The 26,256-nt window shown below is 73.8% G+C and overlaps 1 protein-coding gene across 2 annotated transcripts; it reads right to left on the minus strand.

The window, feature by feature from the left end:
- Nucleotides 1–5,557: 5,557 nt before the first annotated feature.
- NFIX (nuclear factor I X) lies at nucleotides 5,558–22,929 on the minus strand. 2 transcript variants are annotated; one of them, XM_075725168.1, is made up of 9 exons: nucleotides 22,903–22,929; nucleotides 14,321–14,852; nucleotides 11,036–11,098; nucleotides 10,452–10,526; nucleotides 10,165–10,285; nucleotides 9,248–9,381; nucleotides 8,742–8,864; nucleotides 8,177–8,343; nucleotides 5,558–5,629 (listed from the first exon to the last, which is right to left on the minus strand). In XM_075725168.1, exons 1-9 carry the CDS (start codon nucleotides 22,927–22,929, stop codon nucleotides 5,558–5,560), a joined length of 1,314 nt encoding a protein of 437 aa, XP_075581283.1. The 2 variants fall into 2 exon arrangements, with proteins under 2 accessions (XP_075581283.1, XP_075581284.1); XM_075725169.1 differs by lacking the exon at nucleotides 8,742–8,864.
- Between the last annotated feature and the right edge of the window lie 3,327 nt (nucleotides 22,930–26,256).

A 26,256-nucleotide genomic window follows, 5' to 3' on the forward strand; every position in this document is an offset into this window, starting at 1 on the left:
TGGGGGAGGGGGTCCCAGGGCCCCCCCCATCCACCACCCATGGGACCCAGGTGTCCAGGGGGGGTCCTGGGGGTCCCTGTCCCCCACCCATGGGACCCAGGTGTCTCGGGGGGGTCCCAGGGCCCCCCCCATCCCCCACCCATGGGACCCAGGTGTCTCGGGGGGGTCCCGGGGGTCTCCATCCCCCACCCATGGGACCCAGGTGTCTCAGGGGGGGTCCCTGTCCCCCACCCATGGGACCCAGGTGTCTCGGTGGGGTCCCGGGGGTCTCCATCCCCCACCCATGGGACCCAGGTGTCTCGCGGGGGTCCCGGGGGTCCCTGTCCCCCACCCATGGGACCCAGGTGTCCGGGGTGGTCCCGGGGGTCCCCATCCCCCCACCCGTGGGACCCAGCATCACCACCACCTCCCCCGGGGCAGCACGGGGACCCAGGCGCCGCCCCCCCCCCCCGGTAGCCAGGGCAGGACCCGGCGGGGCCGGGGGCCACTCACCCTCCTGTCCCCTCGCCCGTCCCCTCGCCCGTCCCCGCCGCCGCTTTATGGGCCCAAAAGGGGAAGCGGGGTCGCGCCCCCCCCGGCCCCGCCGTCACCTGACGCCTGGCGGCGACAACGGGGCCGCCGCGGGTGGGGGCCGGGCCGCGGGGGGGGCGGCAAATCCCCGAAATGCCCCAAATCCGCTCCCCCCGCAGCCGCCCCCGGACTAACGCGGGGCCCCGCGAGTGCCCCCCCCACCCAGTGCCCCCCCCCCCCCCCAGCGCCCCCCCCCCCGGACCCAGCGCCCCCCCCCCGACCCAGATGTCCCAGTGCCCCCCCCCCCCCCGCCGCGTTTTCCAAGGAGGCCACGTGCGCGGGGGGAGGGGGGCAGCGAGCGCCCGGGTCCCTTATTTGAGGGGGGGAGCGGGGGTCCGGGGGGCTCCCCCACCCCAAGCTCTGACCTTCGACCCCGGGGGGCACGGTGGGGGGCTGAGCCCACCCGAGCTCGAAGGGTCCCGGTGCCCCCGGTCTGCCCGGTTCCGCGGCTCAGCGGGCGGGGGGGTCCCGGGGTGGGGTCCCGTGGGGTGGGGGTCCCGTGGGGTCCCCCCCAGCGGCGGGAGGGGCAGCCAGGGGCAGGGTGCGGCGGGGGGCGGTGGGGGGAGGCCTGGGTCCCTTCTGCCGCCCCCCCCCCATCGCGGAATGGGGAGAAACCGGCCCGGTTCGGGGCTGCCCCGGCCTGGAATGGGGGGGGGATCCCCCCACGCGTACCCCCCCCCCCTTCGCCCCGCTGCTAAGGGGACGCCGTTGCCGTGGGGACGGGCTGGGGGGACCGCGATGCTGCACCCCCCCGGGACCCCCCCCGACCCCACACCCGCATCCCCCCTCCCCGGGACCCCCCCCAGACCCCACACGCGCACCCCCCCCTCCCCGGGACCCCCCCGGACTGCCCCCCGACCCCGCGCCCGCGCCCCCCCTCCCCCGAACCCCCCGGTCCCCCCCCGCGGGCCGAGGCGGGGTGGGGGCGGGTACGACATTTTATTTCCTTTTTTTTTTTTTTTGTCTCTTTTTGCCCCTTTTCCGCGGATTTTTCCTCGTTCCCCGCTCGCGGGCGGCGCCTTTTGGGTTTGGTTTTTTTTTTTTTCCTTTTTTTTCTTTTCTGGGGGAGGGGCCGACCCACCCCAACGGGAAATGACGTCACTACCACGTGCGGAGGGGAGGGGCGAGCTGGGGGTCCCCAAATGTGCAACGCTGGTGGGGGGGGGCCCCGAGAGCGACGCCCCCCAACATCCCCCCCACCCCGGGCTTCGGGGGGGTCCCAAACTGGGGGTCCCCAGAACTGGGGGGGTCCCCACTGCCCGGGGAGGGGCCCATTGCTGGTGGGGGGGTCCCCAAATGTTGGGGGCCCCACTGCTGGTGGGGGGCCCCAAGGGGGGCCCCAAAATGGGGGTAGCCCCAAAATTTTGGGGGGTGTGTGCCTCTTTCCCGGGGGGGGGGAGCACTGCTGGTGGGGGTCCCGGGGGGTCCCAAAAAGCCAGGGGAGGGGGCCACAAAGAGGGGGTTCACCCCAGAGTGGGGGGTCCCCAGAACGGAGCCCCTAATGATTGTCCCCATTTTGGGGGGGGGCCCATTGGGGGGGGAAGGCACACGGGGGGGGGGGGGGTCTAAGGCAAATGCAGTTTTGGTCCGTCTGACCCCAAAATGTGGGGGCCGGGGGGGGGGCGGGCTGGACCCCCCAAACTGCCCGGGGTGGGGGGGCCCCATCCCGTCCCCCCACCACCGAAATCAGCCAAAGGTGCAGAAAACCCCAAAATGAGCAAAATGCCCCCAAATTTCCTCCCCCCCCCCCCCCCCCGCCACGGGCCCTGTGTGGGGAATTGGGGCCCCCAGGGACCCCCAAAACGCGGGGCCGGAGCAAAACTACCCAAAAGCGATCGTTAAAAAAACACAAAATGGCCGGGGGGGGGGGGGACACCACGGGGGGGGGGACACGGACCCCGGGACCCCCCGATGGGCAAAATCAGGGAAAATGAGGGGGTTCCCCCAAAAAAGCACTTGGAGAGCTGGGGGGGGGCACCCGAAAAGGGGGGGTTTGACCCCAAAATGGGAGATTTGACCCCAAGGGGGGGGGTGACCCCAAAGGGGGGCTGGTGAAATGGGGGGGGGTTACCCTAAAAGTGGGGGTTCAACCCCAGAAGGGGAGGGGGGCCCACGATTGGGCGGGGCTGGCCCCAACCGGGGCGGTGGGAGCAAAAAAAAAAGGGGGGGGTAACCCCAAAAGGGGGATGGGCCCCAGATGGGGGGGTCTGACCCAAAACGGGGGGGTTTGACCCCAAACCCGGAGGGGGGGGGGTTGACCCCAAGCGGGGTTGGACCCCGAAACGCGGGAGTTTGACCCCAAGAGGGGGAGGGGGGGCCTCGCCCGGGGGTAATTGCACTTAATTAAAAAAATGAGCGGGGGGGGGTTGGGGGGGGACCCCAAAGCCGGGGGGGGGGGTTTGGGGGGGATTCGGGGTGTTTCAGGCCCCCCCCCGGCCCCGCTCGCTGGCCTGCAGCAAGGGGGACCCCCCGCCCCGGCACACGCGTGTGCGCTGCGTGTGCGAGTGCTGGTGACCGGGGCACACGCGTGTGCGGGGGGGGGGGCGTGGGGGGGGCGCACACACGTGACCGCGCGTGGGGGGGCGGGAGGCGCGTGGGAGCGGGAGCGCGCGGGGCCGGCTGTGGCGCCGATGCCCCCCCCCTTGTCCCCGTGTCCCCCCCCCCCCCCCAAAGTGGCGGCTGGGGCGGGGGGGGCCCAAACACCCCCGGGGGGGCCCGGGGTGACCCTGTCTGTGCCGGGGGGGACGGGGGGGGTCGCGGGGGGGGGGACACACATCAGAGAGGCCGAACCCTCATCCACGTCGGGGGGGGTCGGGGCCCCCCCCGGGGGCGGACGGCGGCGGGGGGCGGGGGTGGCCCGGGGGGGGGGGGCTGGGGTTGCGGCTTTTTTTTGTCTTTTTTTCTTTTTTTTCTCTCCTTTTTCCGGGCGGTTTCTCCTTATCCGGGGGCGGCGTCAGAGGAACCAGGACTGGGGAGAAACAGGGGGGGGGGGGGTCAGCGGTGATGGCGGGGACCCCCCCAAAAGACCCCCGGTCGCCCCTCCCCAGTTTTGCAGCAGGGCTGGGGCGAGGGGGGCGCAGGGGACCCCCGCGTCCGGGGGGGGCACCCAGGAGTTGGGGAGGGGGCCCAGGGGTCAGGAAAGGGGACCCCGGCATCTGGGGGGGCACCCAGAGGTGCGGGGGGACACCCAGGGGTCGGGGGGGGCACCCAGGGTGGTGCGGGGGGGGGCACCCAGGGGTCCGGGGGGAGGAACCCAGGGTGCAGGGGGGCACCCAGGGTTGCGGGGGGGACACCCAGGGGTCTGGGGGTCACCCAGGGCTCCGGGGGGGGCACCCAGGAGTCTGGAAAGGGGACCCCTCGCACGGGCCGCGCCCCTGCCCTCGCCTCGGGGCTGGCACATGGCGGACCCAGGCGCGCGGGGGGGGGGGGGGGGGGGGGCAGGGGGGACCCAGGCGTGCGGGTGCCCCGCCCACCCCGTCCCCGTGTGCCAATCCGGGCGCGGCGCCCGCAACGCCATTGGTTGCCCAAGCACCGCACCACCGGCTCCGGCCAATTAGGGCAGGCGCTGCCCGCCGCAGCGCCCGCAGCCTGCCAAGGCTTGCCGGTGCAACCAATCCGCTGCTGGCTCCGCCCCCTCCTGCCTGCCAGTGCCAGCCAATCAGGCGCTGCCTGGCTGGCCCGCCGAGGCCCCCCATTGGCCGCCAGCCCTGCACCCCCCCCTCTCTCCCCTGGCCCATTGGCTCCGGGCCGGCGCCGCGGCCTGCTCCAGCGCCAGCCAATCCGTGGCCGGCACCACAGGGCAGGCAGCCAATCGGGCGTCGTGCCACGGCGCTGGGGGGCCAATGGGGCGCCCTGCTGGGGGTCGCGACCCCCAGCCCACAGTGCCACGGCGGTGCCACACTGGGGGGGGGGACGGGACACGGGGGGACAGGGTTGCCATGACGACGCCGAGGGCAGGGCCCCGCCCCACCATTGTTCCCGGCAGGGCCTGGCGATGACATCATGTCTCGTTGCCCCCGGCAACCAGACGGGTCAGACATGGGGGGGGGGGGGGCAGTCCCCCCAGTGCCTCCCAGTTTGGCAGTGGGGCGGGGGGGGGGGGGGGGGGGAGCGCCTGGGCCCCCTCATTAACCGCCCAATTAGCCCGTGATGGGAAGGGGGGGGCCCAGGGCAGTGGACCCTGGTGTTGGGGGGGGACCCAGCGTCCGGGAAAGGGGACGCAGGAGGGGACCTGGGAGCGCAGGAGGGGACCTGGGAGCGCAGGAGGGGACGCGGGTGTCCGGGAAAGGGGACCCCGTCCAGTGAGGGGACCAGGGAACGTGGGAGGGGACCTGGGGGTGCAGGAAAGGGGACCCAGGGGTGCAGGAGGGGACCCAGGTGTCTGGTGAGGGGACCTGGGAGTGCGGGAGGGGACCCAGGACTGCGGGAAAGGGGACCTGGGCATCCAGCGAGGGGACCCGGAAATGTGGGAGGTGACCCGGGCATCTGGGAGGGGACACGGGCGTCTGGGAAAGGGGATGCAGGAGCTCAGGAGGGGACCTGGGAGCGCAGGAGGGGACCCAGGCATCCGGGAAAAGGGACGCAGGAGTGCGGGAGAGGACGCGGGTGTTGGGGAGGGAACGCAGGAGCTCAGGAGGGGACCTGGGAGCGCAGGAGGGGACGCAGGCATCCGGGAAAGGGGACCCCGTCCAGTGAGGGGACTGGGGAACATGGGAGGGGACCTGGGGGTGCAGGAAAGGGGACCCAGGGGTGCAGGAGGGGACCCAGGCGTCCGGGAAAGGGGACGCAGGAGTGTGGGAGGGGATGAGGGCGTCTGGGAAAGGGGACGTAGGAGTGTGGGAGGGGATGCAGGTGTCGGGGAGGGGACGCGGGCGTCTGGGAAAGGGGATGCAGGAGCTCAGGAGGGGACCTGGGAGCGCAGGAGGGGACGCGGGTGTCGGTGAGGGGACACGGGCGCGCGGGGGCCCTACCTGCTGCTGGGGGAGGGTCAGAAAGTTGCCGTCGCGGGGTCCGAGGCTGACAAGGCGGGGGGCAGCGGCGGCGCCTGACGCTGTGAATGCTGCGGGGAGAGCAGGCTCAGCCCGGCCTGCACGGGCGCCTGCCACACGCGGCGCAGGCGTGCGAGGCCACGGCGAGCACGCAAAGACCCCCGCGCGTGCACGGAGCCGGGGGAACGCGTGTGTCCCCGTCCCCCCGCCGTGGGCACGAGGGGACACGCGTGTGACGTGCAATCGCACACGTGGGCATCCCCCGCTGCACCGGGGGGGTGCTCGTGCACCCCGTGCCGGTTGCGCAGCACCTGCACCCCCTCCCGTGGCAGCCCCCCTCCCATGGGAGCCCCCCCTGCATCTGTACTTACCTGTGGGGACCCCCCACCCCTCGCCCCCCCCGAGGATGGAGCCAGGAGGACAATTCAAGCCGTCTGGGTGTCACCTTGTCCCCACAGGGGCCCGAGGCGTCCGGGCCCCGGACCCCAGTGGCACAGGGGACCCAGGTGTCCTGTGACCCCCTCCCGGCCACCCCCTCCCCACCGAAAATGGGGTAAAAAAGGGGGAAAAAAATGGAATAGGGGAGAAACGAACTGAAAATGGGGTAGATGAGGCGCCGGCGGGGACGGAGCGGACGTGCCCGGGGTCGGGGGACGGTGACGGGGGACGGTGACAGCGATGACGATGCGGAGGAGGTGATGATGCACGGGCAGCCGGGCCGGGCTGGACCACCCTGTCACCTCGTGTCACCCCCCCGTGTCAGCCCCGTCACCCCCTGTCACCTGCTGCCCCCCCCGGGGGTCACCTTGGTGCCACCCGTGTCACCGGTGCCATCCTGCCTGTGCCACTGCCGGGCTGCCCCAGGGCCGCTGCTGCCACTCGTGCCACTGGCCCCCAGGGTCCCTGCCCAGCACCTGCACCCCACTGCACCCCACTGCACCCCGCTGCTGTGCACCCCGCTGCTGCGCACCCCTGCACCCCATTTGTGCACCCCACTGCTGCGCACCCCTGCACCCCATTTGTGCACCCCATTACTGCACCCTGCTGCTGCACACCCCACTGCCGTGCACCCCTGCACCCCATTACTGCACCCTGCTGCTGCGCACCCCACTGCAGTGCACCCCTGCACCCCATTACTGCACCCCACTGCTGTGCACCCCTGCACCCCATTACTGTGCCCCAATGCACCCCCTGCACCGCACAGCTGCATCCCACTACTGTGCGCCCCACGCTGCACCCCACCGCACCCCATCATTGCACCCCTGCACCCCACTGCACCCTGTTGTTGCACCCCTGCAGCCCACTGCTGCACCCCGTTTTTGGACGCCTGCACCCCACTGCTGCACCCCACCGCACCCCGTCGCTGCACTCCTGTACCCTGCTGCTGCACCCCACTGCACCCCGTCGTTGCACCCCTGCACCCCGCTGCTGCACCCCGTTTTTGGACCCCTGCACCCCACTGCTGCACCCCACCGCACCCCGTCGTTGCACCCCTGCAGCCCGCCGCTGCACCCCGTTTTTGGACCCCTGCGCCCCTCCCCTCCCCGCCGCGGCCCAGGTCCCGGCTGCGGGTGCAGTGGGGTGCAGTGGGGCGCAGTGGGGCACAGGTGCCGGGGACTTACGGGGTGCCGCGGGCGCTCCGCCCTGGGGGCCGCTGGGGGCTTTGGGCTCCGGCGGGGGCAGGGGCAGGGGCCGGGCCAGGGGGGCCCCCGCAGCCCCCCCGGCCCGGCCCTGCGCCCCGCACGGCTGCAACGAGAACACGGTGACGGGCACCCGGGACCCCCGGACCCCCAGGGTGGGGGCGTGGGGACGGCGCGGTGGCGGGGGGGGGGGGGCAGCGGCACAGGGTGACACGGGGGGGCGCGGGGGGGCGCGGCGGGGCGGGGGGGCCCTCGCACGTGGCACAGGCGTGCGCGGGGGCGTCCCCAGGGTGGGGGGTCCCCAGCGCGGGGGTCCCCGTCCCCCTCCTCCTGGCCCCTCCGCTGCAGCCGGCGCGGCTGCCCGGGCTCATTTACATACAAGCTCCGCCTCCCGTGCTTTATTTGCATGACGGCCCCGCCCTCCCCGCTCGCCGCATTTGCATAAAGCCCCACCTCTTCGCACTGCGGCACCGCCTCCGATGCGTCATTTGCATAGACTCCACCTCCTGGCCCTCATTTGCATCTAGGCCACACCTCCAGGGAATTGTCCTGCGCAGGCCCCGCCTCCCCGGCCTAATTTGCTTACAAGCCCCGCCTCCAGGGCACTACGCGGCACAAGCTCCGCCTCCTGAGCCTCATTTGCATACAGGCCCCGCCTCCCGTTGCCGCGGAGACCGGGCGCCGCTCGGGTCCCTCGGGAGCGACACTAGGACCCGGGTCCGCGCCGGGCCCCAGACTGGGACCAGGGCACCCCAAAAAGGGGCCAGGGCACCCCAAACTGGTCCCCGGCCCCGCAGAGCCCCGAGCGCGGGGTCGGGGCGGGGGATTCGGCGTCCCCAGAGCATCACCGCATCCGCACGTCCCGCGTCACCGTGTCCCTGCGTCCCCTGTCTGTCCGTCCCCTGTCCGTCCCCTGTCCGCCCTGTGCCCCCCACCCCCCGTCCCCGCAGCGTCTCCCGTCCCCCGTCCCCGTCCCACCTGGGGGCCCTGGGCGGCGCCGTCGGCGCAGACGAACTGGACGAAGTCCTTGAGCGAGTCCTGCCCGTGGTGGTAGCGGATGGTGGGGTGGGCGAAGTAGGGGCTCGACTGGGGCAGGAGGGACCCCGACGGGAAGTGCAGCGCCGAGGCCGTGGCCCGCGGGCTGCCTGCAGGGACCCTCAGCGCCAGCACGGGCGGCCACGGGACCCAGGCGCGGGAGGGATGCTGGACCCGGGGGTCCGGAGCCCTCCCAAGCCCCAGGCGTTTCGGGGGGATGCAGACAGGACCCAGGTATCCGGGGACATCACCCCCCCACCCAGTCCCAGACCCCCCAGTCCCCCCCTGTGTTCACCCAGGACCCAGGTGCCCAGGGCCACCCCAACCCCTCCAAACCTGGGGGTCCCAAGGATCTGGGGTGGGCAGGGGGAGCAAGGGGTGTCAAGGGGTGCGGCAGTGCCAGGGGCTGGGGGTCCCACGGGAAGGCAGGGGGTCCCCAGGAGGAGGCACAGGGGTCCCAGGGGGTCCCAGGGGGTCCCGGGGGGTCCCGGGGGGGGTGGGGTCTCACCGGGGCGGACGCCAGCCAGGACGGGCAGGGGGTGGTGGCCGAAGGCCATGCGGGGGGCAGCCCCATGCCCTGACAGGGCGCTGCAGAAATCCAACTTCCCCGACTTCTTCAGCGCCGCCGGGCCTGGAGGGGCCAGGGGGGTTGGGGGGGGGCACCTGGACCCCAGCACCCCCACGGCCCCTTAGGGACCCCCCTCCCTCAGACCCCCAGACTTCTCCCAGCCCCCAGTGTCCCCCCAGGCCTCCCAGCACAGACCAACCCCCCCCAGCTCTCGGGGAATCCCCATGGCCCCCCTGCACCCATAACCCCCCCCCGAGCCCCCTGCATCCCCAGGGCCCCCTTTGCCCTTTACCCCCCACGTTCCCCCCCAAACATCCCTCCCCACGTCCCCTCATCACCCACCCATGTCCACATCTGCCCCCAGGAAACCCCCGTGCCCCCCCCCCATCCCCTTTGTCACCCCCGCCATGTCCCCGTGCCCCCACGTGTCCCCCCCCGTCACTCACCGGTGTCAACATCCCCCCCCCAGGGCCCCTGGCTGCTGCCAGGGGCTGGGGACCGCCCCGGCCCGGGATAGAAGACGTCGTCCCCAGGACCCTCCAGGTCCCCCTCGTCCAGCGCCTTGGGGCGCTTGGGGCCGCTGCGGGGACAGGGGTGTCACCTCCGGGGACAGCAGCGTCACCCCCCAGGGACGGGGGCATCACCCCCCCCCCACAGCGGTGTCACCCACCAAGAACTGCAGCCCCCCCCCGCCCCGGGGACACATGGGAGTCCTGGAGGGTGTCAGGCTTGGGGGGGTACAGGGGATCCAGGGGGGGGTCCCAGGGGGTTACGGGGGTCCTGGGAATCTTACGGGGGGGTCCAGAGGGGCCAAAGGGGGTTGTTGGGGGGTCCCAGGGGGTTACGGGGGTCCTGGAGATCTCCCAGGGGGCTTAGGGGGCGTCCAGAGGGGCCAAAGGGGGTTGTTGGGGTTCCCAGGGGATTGCGGGGGTCCTGGGGATCTTATGGGGGGGTCCACAGGGGCCAAAGGGGGTGGTTGGGGGGTCCCAGGGGGTTACGGGGGTCCTGGGGATCTTATGAGGGGGTCCAGAGGAGCCAAAGGGGGTTGCGAGGGGTCCCAGGGGGTTGCGGGGGTCCTGGGGATCTTATGGGGGGGTCCAGAGGAGCCAAAGGGGGTTGCGGGGGTCCTGGGGATCTTATGGGGGGGTCCAGAGGAGCCAAAGGAGGTTGTTGGGGGGGTCCCGGGGATCTTATGGGGGGGTCCAGAGGGGCTGAAGGGGGTTGTTGGGGGGGTCCCAGGGGGTTGTGGGGGTCCTGGGGACCTTATGGGGGGTCCAGAGGGGCCGAAGGGGGTTTTGGGGGGTCCCAGGGAGTTGCAGGGGGTCCCAGGGAGTTGCGGGGGTCCCGGGGGGTCCCGGGGTACCTGGCAGCGGGGGGCCCCAGGGGCCGGCGGCCGAGGGCGACGGGGCTGATGTTGTAGTAGCCCCCCGGGCTCTCCAGGTCGGCCAGCGAGAAGTTGGGGCCCGATGCCGTCGCCACAGGGGCTGGGGGACACGGGGGACGTGGGGGACCCACACGGGACCTCCCCAAGCCGCCCCCATGTCCCCCCCGCCTCCTCCCCATCCCACAGCGGCTCTGTGCTCCCCGCCCCTCGTCCCCCGCGCCCCATCCCGCCCGCTGCCCCCCCGTCCCCCCCGCGTCCCCACTTACTCTGGGACACCCGCACCAGCTCTGTCACGTTCCAGACGCCCGACGTCACGAAGCAGTCCTGGAAGGTCAGGTGCCCTGGGGACATGGCACATGGGGGACATGGGGGGACACCGCGCTGGGCGGGGGTGGGGCGGGACACGGACACGGGGGCAGGGACACCGCGGGGACAGAGGTCACTGGGGGGGCACTGGGAGCGGCAGGGGGGGTATTGGGGACAACAGGGGAGCCCGGGGGAGCACGGGGGAGGCACTGGGAGCACGGGGGGGGCACTGGGGACAACAGGGGAGCCCGGGGGAGTATGGGGGGGGTACTGGGAGCATGGGGGGGGTCACTGGGGATGACGGGGGGGCACTGGGAGCACGGGGGGGGCACTGGAGGAGCACGGGGGGGGCACTGGGGGAGCACGGGGGGGGTTACTGGGAGCACGGGGGGGGGTTACTGGGGATGATGGGGGTGGCACTGGGATCACGGGGGGGGCACTGGGAGCAAGGGGGGGGTTACTGGGAGCACGGGGGGAGTTACTGGGGATGATGGGGGTGGCACTGGGATCACGGGGGGGGGCACTGGGAGCACGGGGGGCTCACCATTGGGCAGTGGTTTGATGTCCGTGTCTCCCTGGGGGTTCGAACTGTCAGATTGTCCAGAGTCTGCGGGAGAGACGGGGTCAGGCCTGGATGCCGGGGTCCCCCCCTGGATGCTGGGGTCGCCCCCCCCGACGCCGGGGTCCCCATCCCGCCCTGGGGGAGGGGCAGCCCCGGACGCCCGGGTCCCGGCACTGAAGGGGCCCTTGTTCCCGCGGGGTCGTGCGAGGTGAACGTCTGCCGGGACCTCGGCGGTGCCCGGGCGGCGCCCGCAGCCCCCCCGCTCGGGGGGGAACCCAGGCGTCCGGGTGCCCCCCACACCCCCGAGGGGACCCCGGCATCCGGGTGCCCCCCTTGGCTGGGTGATGGGGCCGGGGGGGGGTGGGGGGGGGGAATGCAGCAGCCGCAGGGGGCTGCGGGGAGGTGGGGTGGGGTGGGGGGGCCGGGGCTGGCAGAGGGCCGGGCTGGGGGGGGGGGGCCGGGGGACGCCGTGGGGCCGGGCCGGGGGCCAGGAATGCGCTGGCCCCCCGCCAACGGGCAGCGCCAACAAAGCAGCCATTGTCTGCGCCGAGTGGGGGGGCACCCGGGTGCCTGGGTCCCCCCCCCACCCCCCAGCACCTCCCTGCAAAGCCTGGGGTCCCCCCCCCACCGTGTGTGTGTGTCCCCCCCCTCGGTGGCAACCCCCAAATGCCCCGGACACCTGGGTCCCCCCCAGCACCCCCTCCCCAGGCGCCGGGGTGTCCCAGCCCACCCCCCGGCCCCGACACCTGGGTCCCCCCCAGCTCCCCCCAGGGCTCCCCGTCACCCCCCCGTCGCAGGGCGCAGGCGTTGGGGGGGAGGGGGGGGGCAGGAGGATCGGTCCCGACCCTGCTTTCGGCCCTGCCGCGCCTCGCCCCGCGGGGTCAGGGGTCAGCCAGGCGCGTGCCGGGTCGTGACCTCCGCCAGGGGGGTCGCGTGGCGGGCGCGTGCCGCCCCACCCCCGCCTCCTCCTGCAGCCCCCGAACCCCAGCGCTGGGTCCCCAACGCCTGGGTCCCCGGGGGGCTCCCCGGACCCCTGCCCGCAGCCCCCCCAGCCGCCCGTGCCTCAGTTTCCCCCCGAGCCACACCCCGCGTCCCTGCAGGTCCCTGTCCCCACGCCCCCCGCCCTGGGGGGGGGTTCAGGTGCTGTCGGGCAGCTGCGCCCCGACACCCCCCCCCCCACGAGGACCCTCCCTCCCGCACCTGCGTCCCCCAGAGCCAGGCGTTTGGGCAGCGCCAGCATCACCCGCGCAGACCCCCACGGCCCGCATGGATCCCACGGACCCGTGTGGGCCCCCACAGCTGCCCACAGCCCACAGACCCCTATAGACCCACCTGGAGCCCCACAGACCCCTATAGACCCACCTGGAGCCCCACGGACCCCTATAGACCCACCTGGAGCCCCGTGGACCCCTATAGACCCCTACAGCTCCACCTGCACCCCACGACCCCCGAGCCCCACGGACACTACGTGCCCCTCGGCGGGTGCCGCAGACCCATACATGCCCCGCAGGCTCCTATGGACACCTATGGAACCCCTGGCACCGAGCCGGAGCCCCTGGCAGGGAAAGCGACACCAGCGTCCAGGCGTGACCCCCCTAGGGTGGGTGGGGGGCGGCGGGGGGCACCCCCGGCACAGCGCGGGGGCACACGCATGTGCGAGACCCAAAGAGGGGCAGGTCCGGGTGGGTCCCCGGGCCGGGGGGGGCTGTCGCAGGGGCGGTGGCGCAGCGTGTCACGGGGGGTCCCCGTCATGGGGGGGGGGGGCTCTTGTGGGGTGGGGGGGTGGCACACGACGGCATGGGGGTCCCCAGCATGGAGCGATGGGGTCCCCATCCCAGTAGGGTCCCGCCGCGGGGCTGCGGTGCCGCAGCGCGTTTCGGGTGCCAACAGGCGCCGCCATCTTACGCACGGGGGGCGAGGGGGGGGGGTTGGCACCGTACCCCCACCCCCCGCCCCCTGCCCACAGCAGCCAAAGGGCCCCTGGCAGGGGAGCGAGGGGGGATGCTGGGGGGGCCGGGGGCCGGGGCCGCGCACGGGGCCTCGTGCCGCGCACGGGGGCACGGTGCCAACCGGGGCCATTTTGGCAGCGCCGGGCGGGAGCTGTGTTGGGGATTGGAGCCCCCCCCCGAGCCGGGCAGGGGAGGGGTAGGGGGGGCCGCAGGGTCCCCCCGCGGACGTGCTCGGATTTGGCACATGGGCCTGGGGGGGAGATTTGGGGGGGGGGGAAATACACCCCCCAAACTACCCCCTCCTTCACCCCCAACACACACCAGGGCCCCAGGGGTCCGGGCACCACCCAGCGAAGACCAGGCGTCCGGGAGCCGCCCCTAACCACTGGTAAAGCGCCCCAAAATCCCTCGCTCCACCCCCAAAATTACACCTCCCCCCGGCAGAAAAGACGGGACCAAGCCTCCAAGCTGGGGTGTCCCCCACCCCCGGCTCTGCCGCTGCTGTGCCCCTCGCACACGCGTGTCCCCATCGTGGCCCCTGCGGCACTGCGTGCGCGTGTCCCCCCGCCCCGGCTCGCCGCGCACACGCGTGTGCGGTGCCGGCGCCCCGCAGGCACGAGGGGCGGGTGCCCGTTGCACGCCCACACCCCAGCCAGGGCAAAAGCATTCGCTGGGAGCCCGGCCCGTGGCGCAGCACGGCTCGGTGCACGGTAGAGCTCGGCGCGTGGCGTGGCACGGGGCTTAGCGTACGGCACAGCGTGGTGCACGGCTCGGCGCTCAGCAGAGCTCGGCGCAGCACAGAGCCCGGTGCACGGCACGGCTCGGGGCTTGGTCCGGTGCCCGGCTCGGTGCACAGCATGGCTCCGCGCACGGCTCGCGGTGCACGGTCTGGCACGGCGCACGGCACACGGCTTGGCACGCGGCACGCGGCGCGTGCTTTGGCACACGGTGCGGCTTTGTGCGAGGCGCGCGGGGGCCGGCACCCCCGGCCGAGGCCACCCCAGGTGGGTGCAGGGAGGGGACCAGGGAGGGCCGTGGGTCGAAGCGGGGGTCCCGGGCAGCTGTGCAGAACCAGTGGCACCGCTCCGGCCCCAGGGCTGCCGCAGAGCCGGCACCACTCCGGTGCGGGATCCCTCCAGCGCCTGTTGGGGCTGTGGCTGCCCCCGGGGCGCGGCGGCGGGGACGGTGGCCCCCGGGCCCCTCGGGAGCCGGGACGCATGGCTGGGAGCCTCCGCCCGCAGCCGTCCCCGCCGCCCCCGAGCCGCGCCGCCGGCTGCAGCTCAGCCCCCCCTGCGCGCTCCCCGCCAGCGGCACTCACCGGGCGCGTGGACGAAGTAGGCCAGGTAGAGGTCGAGCTCCTTGATGGTGACGCCGATGTGGTGGGGCTGGACGCAGAGGCCAGGGCTGGCGCACTGTGGTGCCTTGGCCAGGCGCTCGCCGTCGGTGCTCTCCAGCGGGACGCCCTTGAAGAGGATGACCATCACTAGGTCCAGGCGCCAGACCTTGTCGGCCTGGCGCAGGCAGTCGATGCGGCGGATCTTGCCCTTCTGGTCGGGGTTGGAGAGGACGCAGCAGGGCGCCTTCTTGCCGGTGACGGAGAGCACGAAGTCCTCGCGGCACTCGGGCCGGATGTCCTTGCGCAGCTTGGCCAGGAGGCGCGAGGCCCACTTCTGCTTGACCTCAGGCTTCTCGCCCAGCAGCTCGTCCTTGACGGCGCGCTCCTCCTCCTTCGACATCCGCTTCTCGTGCTTCTTGAAGTACTTGCGCTTGCGGGCCTGCAGGTTGAACCAGGTGTAGGAGAAGGCCCGGACGTGGGGCAGCAGCGCCTCGATGAAGGGGTGGAACTCATCCTGTGGGGCAGGGCGGCGTCAGTGGGGCGGCCGCGGCAGCTCCCAGGGGACACCCATCCTGCGCGGGGAGCTGCCGGGGGGACGGCCCCGCGCCACGCAGCCGGAGCATCCCTGGGCACGGCCGCATCCTGCGCGGGGAAGCTCCCGGGCGGCCACCGGCGCTGCACAGGGGGAGCAGCGTCCCCGGGGCACGGCCGCATCCTGCGTGGGGGGCTCCCGGCAGCACCCCGGCCCCACGCGGGGGCTCAGCCCCAGGCACGGCCCCATCCCGGCCCCTGGGGATGCCCAGCTCAGCCCTGGGCATCGCTGGGGACTGGGGATGCAGGATCCGTCCCCCAGGCACGGCCCTGGCAGGGCTGGGGGACCGGGGCAGCCCCGACTCGGGGTGCCCAACCGGGCTCCCGGTGCTCAACCGGCTCCGGGGGCGAGTCGGCTCCCGGCCCGACGCGGTGCCGGTGTGGCCCCGTGGTGCTGCCGTGTCCCCAGCCCGGGGATGGCTCAGCCCCGTGTCCCCATCCCCGCTGCCGTGTCCCCGCTCAGAGCCTGTCCCAGCCCCGTCCCCAGCCCCGGTGTCACCGCAGCCCCAGCCCCGTCCGTCCCCCCGTGACGCTCCCGCTGCCGTCGGGGCTCGGCTGCCCCGGGCACGGCCCCGAGCCGCCCGCCTGGTCCCCATCCCCAGAGCCGGTCCCTGCTGCCAGCCCCGTCCCCGGTGCCAGCCCCATCCCCGGTGCCACCGCTCCCCGTCCCCGGTGCCAGCCCCATCCCCGGTGCCCGCTGCCAGCGCCACCGCTCCCCGTCCCCCGTCCCCGTCCCGCTGGTGCCGTCGGCCCCCGGCCCCAGCCCGCTCCCCGTCGCGGTCCCCGGTGCCACCAGCGCCTGTCCCCGGTTCCCGGAGCCGCCGGTCCCGTCCCGTCCCGGTCCGTACCATCGCGGCGGCTCATCCCGGCCGTGGGCAGCTGCCAGTCGGGCCCCAGCGGGGCGGAACCGGGGGCGACGGACGGGGGACCGGGAAGGGGTTAACGGGGAGAGGGGGGGGTACCGGGGGGGGCAGGTACCGGGGCTCCCGGTTACCGGGCGGGGGTGGGGGGGGGGTCCCTGCTGCCGGGACAGCGCCGGTCCCGGGGCGTGGGGGTCCCTGTCGGGGGGTCCCGGTCCGGGGGTCCCGGTGCCGCCGCGGAGCCGCAACCGGAGCCGGAGCCGCCGCCGCCGGGCGCGGAGCCGCCGCGGCCCCTTTTGGCACCGGGACCGGCGCGGCGCCGGCCAATGGGAACGCAGCGCGCGGGGGGAGCGGCCGCCCCATTGGCTGGGCCGGGGGGGGCGGGACCGAAGAGGGGAGCGCGCGGGGAGGGTGGGGGGGGGCGGCGGAGTTCGGGGCCGGGACACGGGGGGGGCCGGGGCCGGTGCGCACCGGGGCCGCGAGTGGGGCCGGGAGCCTCGGCAGCCCCGGGAGCCCCGAGAGCCCCGGGGGCGCGGCCAGAAGGCGGCGATCGGCGCCCAAGGCTGCAGCGGGGGGGGTCCCCGCGGGCCCCGGCCGCGCTCCCCCTCGTGCGGGCAGATCCTCGTGCGAAGCCGCGTGCGAAGCCTTGTGCAAGCAAAGCCTTGTGCAAAGCCCTGTGTAAAGCCTTGTGCAAAGCCCTGTGCAAAGCCCCGTGCAAGCAAAGCCTCGTGCAAAGCCCTGTGTAAAGCCTCGTGCAAAGCCCCGTGCAAGCAAAGCCTCGTGCAAAGCCCTGTGTAAAGCCTCGTGCAAGCAAAGCCTCGTGCAAAGCCCCGTGCAAGCAAAGCCTTGTGCAAGCAAAGCCTTGTGCAAAGCCCCATGCAAGCAAAGCCCCGTGCAAAGCCTTGTGCAAGCAAAGCCTTGTGCAAAGCCCCGTGCAAGCAAAGCCCCATGCAAAGCCTTGTGCAAGCAAAGCCTCGTGTGAAGCCTTGTGCAAAGCCCCATGCAAAGCCCCGTGCAAGAAAAGCCTTGTGCAAAGCCCTGTGCAAGCAAAGCCCCATGCAAGCAAAGCCTCGTGTGAAGCCTTGTGCAAAGCCCCATGCAAAGCCCCGTGCAAGCAAAGCCTTGTGCAAAGCCCTGTGCAAGCAAAGCCCCATGCAAAGCCCCATGCAAGCAAAGCCTTGTGCAAAGCCCCGTGCAAGCAAAGCCCCGTGCAAAGCCTTGTGCAAGCAAAGCCCCATGCAAAGCCTTGTGCAAGCAAAGCCCCGTGCAAAGCCTTGGGCCAGCAAACCCTTGTGCAAGTAACCCCTCGTGCAAGCAACCCCTCGTGCAAAGCGGGTCGAGCGAGGATGCCAGGATTGCACTCGCACAAGGGGCCTGGCCCGGGGGTCTGTGTGAGTGCCCCCCCCGACACACCCCGGGAGGGGGAAGGCCCCGGATTTTGGCCGCTTTCCCTGGCCCCGTGGCGGCCCCAGCACGGAACGGCCCAAAACCTCCGTTTCTGCCCCCAAATCCCCGACGCGGCGCTTGGAGCCAACACCCCCACCCCACCCCCCCCCCGTAATTAATTCCCTCTGTGCAAAGAAAAAACCCAAAATTTGGGCGTTTCAGCGGTGGGGCCGGGCGGAGGCTCCCGCGCCTCGGTGCCCGCGCACCTCCCCAGCCCCAAACCGCGTGGCTTTCGCCCCAAAACCGCGGCGGGGAGCAGGGGCCCGTGCACGGCGTCGCTCCCCGGCCCCCGCCCCCCCTTCCCTGCCCCATTTTGCTTCGCAAAACCCGCGAAACGGGGATGTGGCAGCGCTGGCACAGGGCGGGGGGGTGCAGGAGGCGGGGGGCACCTGGGTGCTCCCGCCCCCCGCCCGAGGGTTCGCACGAGGGGGTCACGATTCGCACGAGGGGGTCGCAGCCGTACGTGACAGCACTGCTCGTGGCACCCCCGGCCAAACCGTCCACAGGGGTACAGGGGGACCCGGGCGTTCGGGCCTGGCAGCACCCGGGTGGGCACGGGGAGGGCGCCCGGATGCCCGGGACCCCGCCCAAACGCCCTGGACCCCTCCGTGCCTCAGGGAGGGCGCTGGGGTGGGCACACGAGGGGCGTGGTGGCCTGGGTCCCCCCGCAGCCCCAGCAAAGACAAAGAGAGACCAGGTCAGGCCTGCACCGGCCGGACGCCTGGGTCCACCCGAATGCCCGGGACCCCTCCCGAATGCCTGGGACCCCTCCCGAACGCCCGGGACCCCTCCCCGCCCCTCCGCGGGGAAGCCGGGGCCAGCATGGAAGGATCTAGAGGCTCGGCTACCAGGCTCTGCCCAAACGTCGGGGTCCCTGCCTGAGGCGGGGGTCCCCTCCCGGATGCCGGGGTCCCCCCCCGGCCACCGGGGTCGGTGCTGAGGTGGGGTCCGGCCCCGGTGCCGCCGGGCTGCCATTGGCTGCGCCGGCCCCGCATTGAGCCGCAGTCTCGGGCGAAGCCACGTCGCCGCGTCCGCAGCTGCGAGCGCCCGGCAAAGCGCCAGCGCGGCGGTGGGGGGGGCGGCGCCGGATTGGGAGGGAAAAGCCCAGAAAAAACAGAAAAGAGGGAAAAAAAGGAGAAAAAAAAAAAAAACCAACCACCCACCCCCCCGGCCCCCCCGCCCCGGCAGCGCCCGCCCTCCCGCGCCGCTGCCAGCTCCCCCCGGCCCTCGGCTTCGCCGCGAGAGAAAACAGCCCGAAACAGCCGGAATTGCCGCCAAAAATCCCCCCGGCGGCCCCTGACGCCGCTGCCAAGACCCTCCCGTGCGGAGAGGGGGGGCGGCCGGGGAGGGGGAGCGGCGAGCGAGGGGCATCCTGGACCCCCAGGGTGTTGGGGGGGGGGGGGGTGGCCACGAGGGACCCCGGCACCAGGCCCGGAGCTGCCGGGAGCCAGGCGTCCGGGGGGGACCCAGGCGTGCTGGCGGCATCGGAGAGAACGTGCCGGATGCTCCTGGCGAAGGACCCGGGCGTTCATTCGGGGGGGACACGGGCGTTCGGGGGGGACGCGGGCGCCCGGGCTGCACCGAGGAAGCCGCCTGCCTGCTCCCCTGCCCGCAGCCACGTGGAGCACCCCGGCGGCCGGGCTGCTCGAGGGGAACCCGGGCACCCATGCCCCCCCTGCCCCGTGCCCCCCGCTGCGGAGCTGGGGCCGGGACCCCCCGCGCGCCGGGGACCGGGGAGGGGGTCCCCAGGTGCCGGCGAGGCTGGAGGGGGGGGGATGCGCTGCAGCGGCTCGAGGCGGTGCCGCAGCGTGCGGGGCCGATGCGGTTTGGCACCAGCAGACCCAGGCGTCAGGGCGTGCCTCCCCCCGCCAGCCAGGGAGGGGACCCAGGCGTTTGGGCTGCTGGCCCCCCCCAACCCCGCTCCCCCCCCCCCAGAGCGGACCCAGGCGTCCCGGCCCCCCCCGTGGCCTCCTGCCAGGCCGGGCCGGGGGGGCCCTGCGGTGCTGCCGCGTCCAAGAAAGCTTTTTGTGGCCCATCAATAATTCAGGGCCCCCCCGGCCCGGCCAAGGGCTCCTCCATTATTGATGCTGCCAGCACAGCCCCGCGGCCGGGGGACACGGGGGGGACACGGGGGGACACGGGGAGGGGGGACCGGCAATGCCGCAAGCGCCGCAACACGGGGCTGCGGCGGCGGAGATGGCGAAGGGCGCAGGAGCGTCTCGCCACGCGTGTGCGGGGCCGGCGCGCACGCCTCGCCACGCACGCGGCTCCTCGCCCGCGCCGCACGGCCACACGGCGCAGCGGCACGCGCGCGCACACGCACCACCACCCTCCCCACCCCGGCGTGGCGCCCACGCGTGTCGCCCGCCCACGCCTCGCATGGCCCCGGGCGCCTCGCACGTTGGGGGGGGGCGGTGCCTCCCCCGCACCGATTGCATCAGCCGGTGGCGCGGCCCCGCATGGCCACGCGTGGGGCACGGGGGCCTCCCCCATGCCTCGCACGCCACCACGGGCACGCACACGCGTGCACTGCGCCTCGCACATACGTGTCGCGCACCTGGTGCACGCAGGGGTGCAACGCGGGCGGTGTGGGAGCGCACCCGTATGGGGAGGCACCGTGCACACATGTTGCGCACACACACACACACACGCTGCCCGGGCAGACGCACACGGAGCGTGCAGGCACAGCTGCCACGTGTGCACGTCGCCTGCACACGCATCGCACACATGGTGCGCGCATGGCACCCGCACCGCCATTACACGCGTGTGCAGCCCGGTCCCTGGGACACACGCGTGCATCCTCTGTCTCCACCACACACACCTGCGCTCCATTCCATATGTGTGCATGTCCCCGCCGTTACACGCGTGTGAACCCCGCCGGGCGCACACGGCCCTTTGCACGCCCCAACGCCTATAGGTGCCCAGTGCAGCGCCCGGGTCCTGACCAGGCCCTATAGGGGCTATAGGGGCTGGCTGCAGGCTGGGGGGGGTGTCGCAGTTTGGGGGGTGTCGCAGCCCCTCCCATCCCCCCCCAGCCCCCCGACGCTGCTCCTGGCACCAGCGGGGCCGATTGCCACAGCCGCGGGTGCAGCGCACGCCCCGTGGGATGGGGACACCCTGCAGCGCCGGGCACCGCCGCAACCTGCGGCAACCGGCCCCGCGGCAGCGCCATGCCACGCCGTGCCGTGCTGCAGGCGCCGGGGCACATCCCAAACCTGCGCCACGCAACGTCCCCCGACACCACATCCCACCCGGGCACCCCGCTCGGCAGCGCGCCCTCGGCCACAGTCCGCGGCCGCCGGCACGCGGCGCGCTGCCGGTCACATACGTGTCACATGCGGGTCCTGCGCAGGGCACACGCCGCGCCGAACCCCCAAAACGCGCATTACGTGCCGTGATGCGCGCATCACACCCGCGGCGTGTGGTGTGGCGTGTCGCGCCCCGCCGTCAGCAGCACCTCGTGCCCTGCACCGCACCCTGCACCGCGCCGGCGCCGCACCCGCCTGTGCCACGCTGCTATAAGGGTCAGTGATGCACGCATGGCTGCCGCCATCAGCCCGTGTCCCCTGGGGTGGGGGCTATAGGGGTCGGGCACACGCAGCCCCCTCACCCCCCGCAGCGCGTGGTGGGGCTGCGTCCCCCCGCGGGGGCTGCGTGGGGACAGGGCATATTTTCCCCTGCGCTTTGGAGACGAAATGGCCACGGGGACATTTTGTGCAGCCGGGGGGTCCGTGGGAGCCCCCGGCTCCACCCCGGGGGTCACCCAGGCGGTGACAGTAACGGTGATGTCGCGACAGCAACGGTGATGGTGACCCCACGCCGCTCGCAGGCTGCGCTATGTCCCCAGGGTCCAGGCCGGGGCAGGGGGTGGCTCCGCGTGGCCCGGAGCCCTCGGCCGGGGGACCCGGGGGGGACCGGGGGGACCCTGCCCCGGCGAGCAACCACGGCACCGACAGCTGGAACCCGGTGCCTGGCCTGGGGCCACGCATGCAGCCGCGGGGTTTCACCGCGGAGGCCACGGGTTACGGCGCGTAGACCGGAGCTGCTGCCAGTTACTCCGGCTATAGGTTACACCGGCTATAGGGGACGGTGACCTGTGCTGCGCCAGCGGCGGACGAGGTCCGGCCCGTGCCGCGTCGGCCACAGGGCCTGGCGGCAGGAGCTGCCGCTATACGTGCCGCTGTAGGTGCCGCTATGTGTGCCACTATACGTGCCGCTATGCGTGCCCGTGGCCGGACACAGCAGCCGGATCCTGCGCGCGCTGGGGGCCTCGCCCCGCGCCAGGGCGGACGGTGGCACCGGCCCAAAACCACCCAGAAACGGCTCGAAAGGGAAAGGGGGGTGAGAGGGGAGCACACGCGTGTCAGCGCGCCGGGCCAGCGCGTGCACACGCAGACACGCTTTGGCACACTCGGGATTTAGCCCGCGAGGCCGCCGTGCATACGTGTGCGCACGCACGTGTGCGCGTGGCGAGACTGTGGGCGTGCACGGGGGCGTGCATGCGTGTGCAGATCGCGGTCGGCGCCCGCGCGCCGGCGAGCGCATACGGGTGCAGCGCGTGGCCGCGCATGTGCACGCGGGGAGCACGCGCGCGTGCAATCGCGTGCACAGGGAGGGCGAGCACACGCGTGTGCCCCGGCACGGGCAGGCGGGCTCCCAGGCGTGTTGCTGGCGTGTGCAGGCAGGGGCACACGCATGTGCAATGGCGTGTTGCTGGCGCGTGCACACGCGTGTGCGGGGCGGGCGCCGAAGCTGCGAGAAGCGCCGCTGGCCGCCCGCCCAGACGCAACCGGCCGCCAAAACCTCCCCGAAAAGCGGGAGAAAAGGGCAACGGCGGGGGGGGGGGCCGAGCAGCAACGCCCGGTGGGGGGGGCCGGGCCGCCCAGGCGGGACCCGGGGACCCCCGTGGGGGGCCAGGGACCCCCGTAGGAACCCCCCCGTGCCACGGCCCCCCGAGGCGTGCCCCCACCCTGCGCCCCACGTCCCCGGTCCCCCCGCGAGGCCCCAGCGATCCCCCCCCCCAAAGACGGGGCGTCCCCCGTGCCCCCCCCCCCGGCCCCACGGAGCCCCCCCCGCCGCCGCAGCCCCCCCGTGACCGGGTTTGAGCCCGTCCCGGCGGTGCCCACGGGCACAAAACGCCCCGTGGGCACCGATCGCCCTGTCCCGCGGGGGCCCCGTGGGTGACACCTCCCGTGGGGCACCACCCCCCACCCCGGCCGTGGCCGACCCCTGCCCCGCTCCCCCCGCCGCGGGGCCGCTCCCCTCTCCGGGCCGGGTCCCTCCGCTCCGGTACGGCCGGGGCCGCTCCGGGACGCAGCGCCGCGGGCACCGGCAGCAGCCCCGGACCACACCGGGCCCGCCACCTCCCCCCGCCACCCCCGCCGCCAGCAGCAGCGCACCGGCAGCGGCCCCGGCGCTCACCGGGGGCCGGCGGAGGAAGCGGAGTCGCCGCCCGCCCGGTACCGGCCACCGGGGAGGGGTCGCACCCCCACCCACCGCACCCCCATTTTGGGGGGGGGGAAGGGGCGCAGGGGTTCGGGGCGCGCAGCAAAGCCGGGACCCCCGGGAGCGAACACCCCCCACCACCACCACCACCACCCCCGCTGCTTTACGGACCCGCCAGTACCGGCCGCTCCCCGGTACCGGCCCCCCCGCTCCCGGCCGTACCTGGGTGAGGCAGTACGGGGAGTACATGGCGGCGGTGTCAGCCGCGGCGGGGCATGGCGGGGGGGCCGGGGGAGCCGGGGGGCCGGGGGGGTCCCGGCTCCGGGACTGCCGGTACCGGCGGCGCGCGGGGAAAGTTTGCCCGAAGTTGGCGCCCGCCGCACTTTTGCCGCGGGAAGCGCCGCGCCGGCCACGCCCCCTCCGGGCCACGCCCCCTTCGGCACGCCCCTGGCCACGCCCACCTCGGGCTCGGACACGCCCACTCGCGGCGAGGCCACGCCCTCCTCTGCCGCCGGACACGCCCCCGTCGCTGTGGACACGCCCCCGCCGGGATGGCCACGCCCCTGCCGGGACGGACGGGGGGACACGGGGGGACACGGGGGGGGCAACGGGGGTCGTGGGGACACGGGGGCACATGGGGGGACACGGGGGGGACATGGGGGGGCACATGGGGGGACACGGGGGTTGAGGGGACACGGGGGGACACGGAGGGGACACGGGGGGGACACAGTGGGGGGCAACGGGGGTCGTGGGGACACGGGGGGACATGGGGGGACACGGGGGTTGAGGGGACACGGGGGGACACGGAGGGGACACGGGGGTTGAGGGGACACGGGGGGACACGGAGGGGACACGGGGGGGACACGGGGGGACACAGTGGGGGGCAACGGGGATCGTGGGGACACGGGGGGACATGGGGGGACACGGGGGTTGAGGGGACACGGGGGGACACGGGGGGGACATGGGGGGACACAGCGGGGGGCAACGGGGGTCGTGGGGACACGGGGGGACATGGGGGGACACAGCGGGGGGCAACGGGGGTTGTGGGGACACAGGGGGACACGGAGGGGACACGGGGGGGACACGGGGGGACACAGTGGGGGGCAACGGGGGTCGTGGGGACACGGGGGGACATGGGGGGGACACGGGGGGGACATGGGGGGACACGGGGGTTGAGGGGACACGGGGGGGACATGGGGGGGACACAGCGGGGGGCAACGGGGGTTGTGGGGACACAGGGGGACACGGGGGGACACGGGGGTTGAGGGGACACGGGGGGACCTGGGGGGGACCTGGGGGGACATGGGGGGACACGGGAGTCGTGGGGACACGGGGGGACACGGGGAGGACACGAGTGTCATGGGGACACGGGGGGACCTGGGGGGGACCTGGGGGGCACATGGGGGGACACAGGGGTTGTGGGGACACGGGGGGACACGGGCGGACATGGCAGTCATGGGGACACGGGCAGACACAGGGGGACACGGGGGTCATGGGGACACAGGGGGGACATGGGGAGACACGGGGGGACACGGAGGGGACACCGGTGTTGTGGGGACACAGGGCAATACAGGGGGGACACGGGGGGACATGGGGGGACATGGCAGTCATGGGGACATGGGCGGACACGGGGGTCGTGGGGACACAGGGGGGACACGGGGGGAGAGGGGGGTCGGGGTGACGCGTGTCCCCCACCTGCCCCGTCTGCCCCGCCCCGTGCAGGGACCCCGCGGCCGCAAGGCCCTGGTGAGAGGCCCCCACTGGTGACAAGTGACAGCGGCGGTGGCAGCGCCAGTGGTGGCAGCGGGCAGAGAGAGCGCAGTGCGGTGACCGCCATGGCCACTGTGCCGTGACGGCAGCGGTGGCAGTGCCGGTGACAGTGCCGGCAGTGGTGGTGGTGCCGGTGCCGGCGGTGGTGACAATGCCAGTGCCATGCCAATGCCAGTGCCAGTGGCAGTGCCGATGACAGTGGCAGTGCCGGCACGGTGGCGGTGTGGGTGACAGTGACAATGGCAGTGACAGTGACAGCGGCGATGGCAGTGGCAGCGGTGGTGACGGCGGCGGTGGCAGCCTCATCTGTCATTCCGGCTGCGGCCGCGTCCCTCCGCCATCTGTCACCGCCCGGTGCCAGTGCTGGCACCGCCACCGCCGCCACCGTCACCCCTTCGCTGCCGGAGGCGCCGGCACCGCCACGGTCCAGAGCAGCGCGGGGTGGCACGAGGGGCCCCGGCTTTGGGGCGCCGCGGATGTCACCGCGTGCCCTGGGTGCTCCTGGGCCGGGGGACCTGCGGCCGGAGGGGACCCCCTGTCGCCGCGCACACGCGTGTGCAGCCAGCGTGCGTCGCACGGGGCCCACTGGGCCCCCCCACGAAATCCCCGCCAGCTGCTCGGGGGCCGCCAGCGCCAGATGTGCCGCCGCGACCGGCTGGGGCCGCAGATGGAGCCGACTGCGGACGGGGGGGGGCACTCACACACGCCACCACATGCGACAACACGCCCTGACACACTGCCACGACACGCCATGACATGCCCTGACACACTGCGACACGCTCGGACGCGCCACGACATGCAACGACACGCCGTGACACGCCGCAACACGCCAGGGCGGGCACTGGCACCGCAGCCCGTCCTCTGCCAGCCCCGGGGACACGCGTGGGACTGGGACCCCGGCGTTTGGGGGGGACCCAGGCATCGGGGGGGACCCAGGCGTTTGGAGGGGGACCCCGGCGTCCCAGGGTGGGACCCAGGCATTGGGGGGTGACCCCGGCGTTTGGGGGGGATCCAGATGTCCGGGGGGGACCCAGGCGTTTGGGGGTGACCCTGGCATTTGGGGGGGCCCCCTCTCACCCCTGAGGCTGGGCAGGAAAACCCTGGGTGTGCAGAAATGCCCCAGTGCCCCCCCACCCGGTAAATCCGGGGCTGCGGGGTCTCGGCGGTGGGGGAGGACAAAGGCGGGAGCGAAGGAACCGCAGAGGCCCCAAAATCGGGCCAAATTGCCCCAAAATGGGCCAGCTTCCAGCCCCTCCCCTTGGCCGGGTTTAGGGGGGGCCCTGGGTTCAAGGGGGGGGGCTGCAGTGGGGGCGGGGGGCCCGGGCGCCTGGGTCCCTCCACCCCGAGGGAGGCCCGGGGAAGCTTTTGGGGCGATTTCGGGGGATTTTGGCTCTGCTTAGCGGCGGGTTTTCACCGGCTGCCGAGGCCTGGAAGCCATTAGGGCTCTTCCCCCCCCCCGGCCCCCGGCAGCTCCAGCCTGGGGGGTGGGGGGGAGCGGACCCAGGCGTCCGGGGGCCCCGGCCCCCCCGTGGGGCCCCCGTGGGGAGCGGGCCCACGCGTGCGGGAGCCCCGCAGCCGCTTCCCCACCCCCCCCGCAGGGGACCCAGGCGCCGGGGGGGGCTGGGGGGGGCCCGGCGGCGGGCAGGGAGGGGTTAACGCCGCCGAGGCCTTGGCAGCGCGCCCCGGGGTTTGGCTGCGAGTGAAAAAAGGGGGGGGGGCGGGGGGGGAGGGGGAGGGGAACCGGCGCCGAGCCCAACACCCCCCCCCCACCCCCCCCCACCTCCACGGGGGACGGGCAGCAGTTTG

The sequence above is a fragment of the Pelecanus crispus genome, chromosome 27, assembly GCF_030463565.1.
Source record: "Pelecanus crispus isolate bPelCri1 chromosome 27, bPelCri1.pri, whole genome shotgun sequence".
Taxonomy (NCBI): domain Eukaryota; kingdom Metazoa; phylum Chordata; class Aves; order Pelecaniformes; family Pelecanidae; genus Pelecanus; species Pelecanus crispus.

Coding starts and splice junctions, on each gene's coding strand:
- NFIX (XM_075725168.1), bottom strand. CDS start 22,929: ATGTACTCCCCGTACTGCCTCACCCAG. Junction 11,099..14,320: donor CTACTTCGTCCACGCGCCCG/GTGAGTGCCGCT, acceptor TCTCTCCCGCAG/ACTCTGGACAATCTGACAGT. Junction 8,865..9,247: donor GGGGGGGGATGTTGACACCG/GTGAGTGACGGG, acceptor TGGCCCCTCCAG/GCCCGGCGGCGCTGAAGAAG.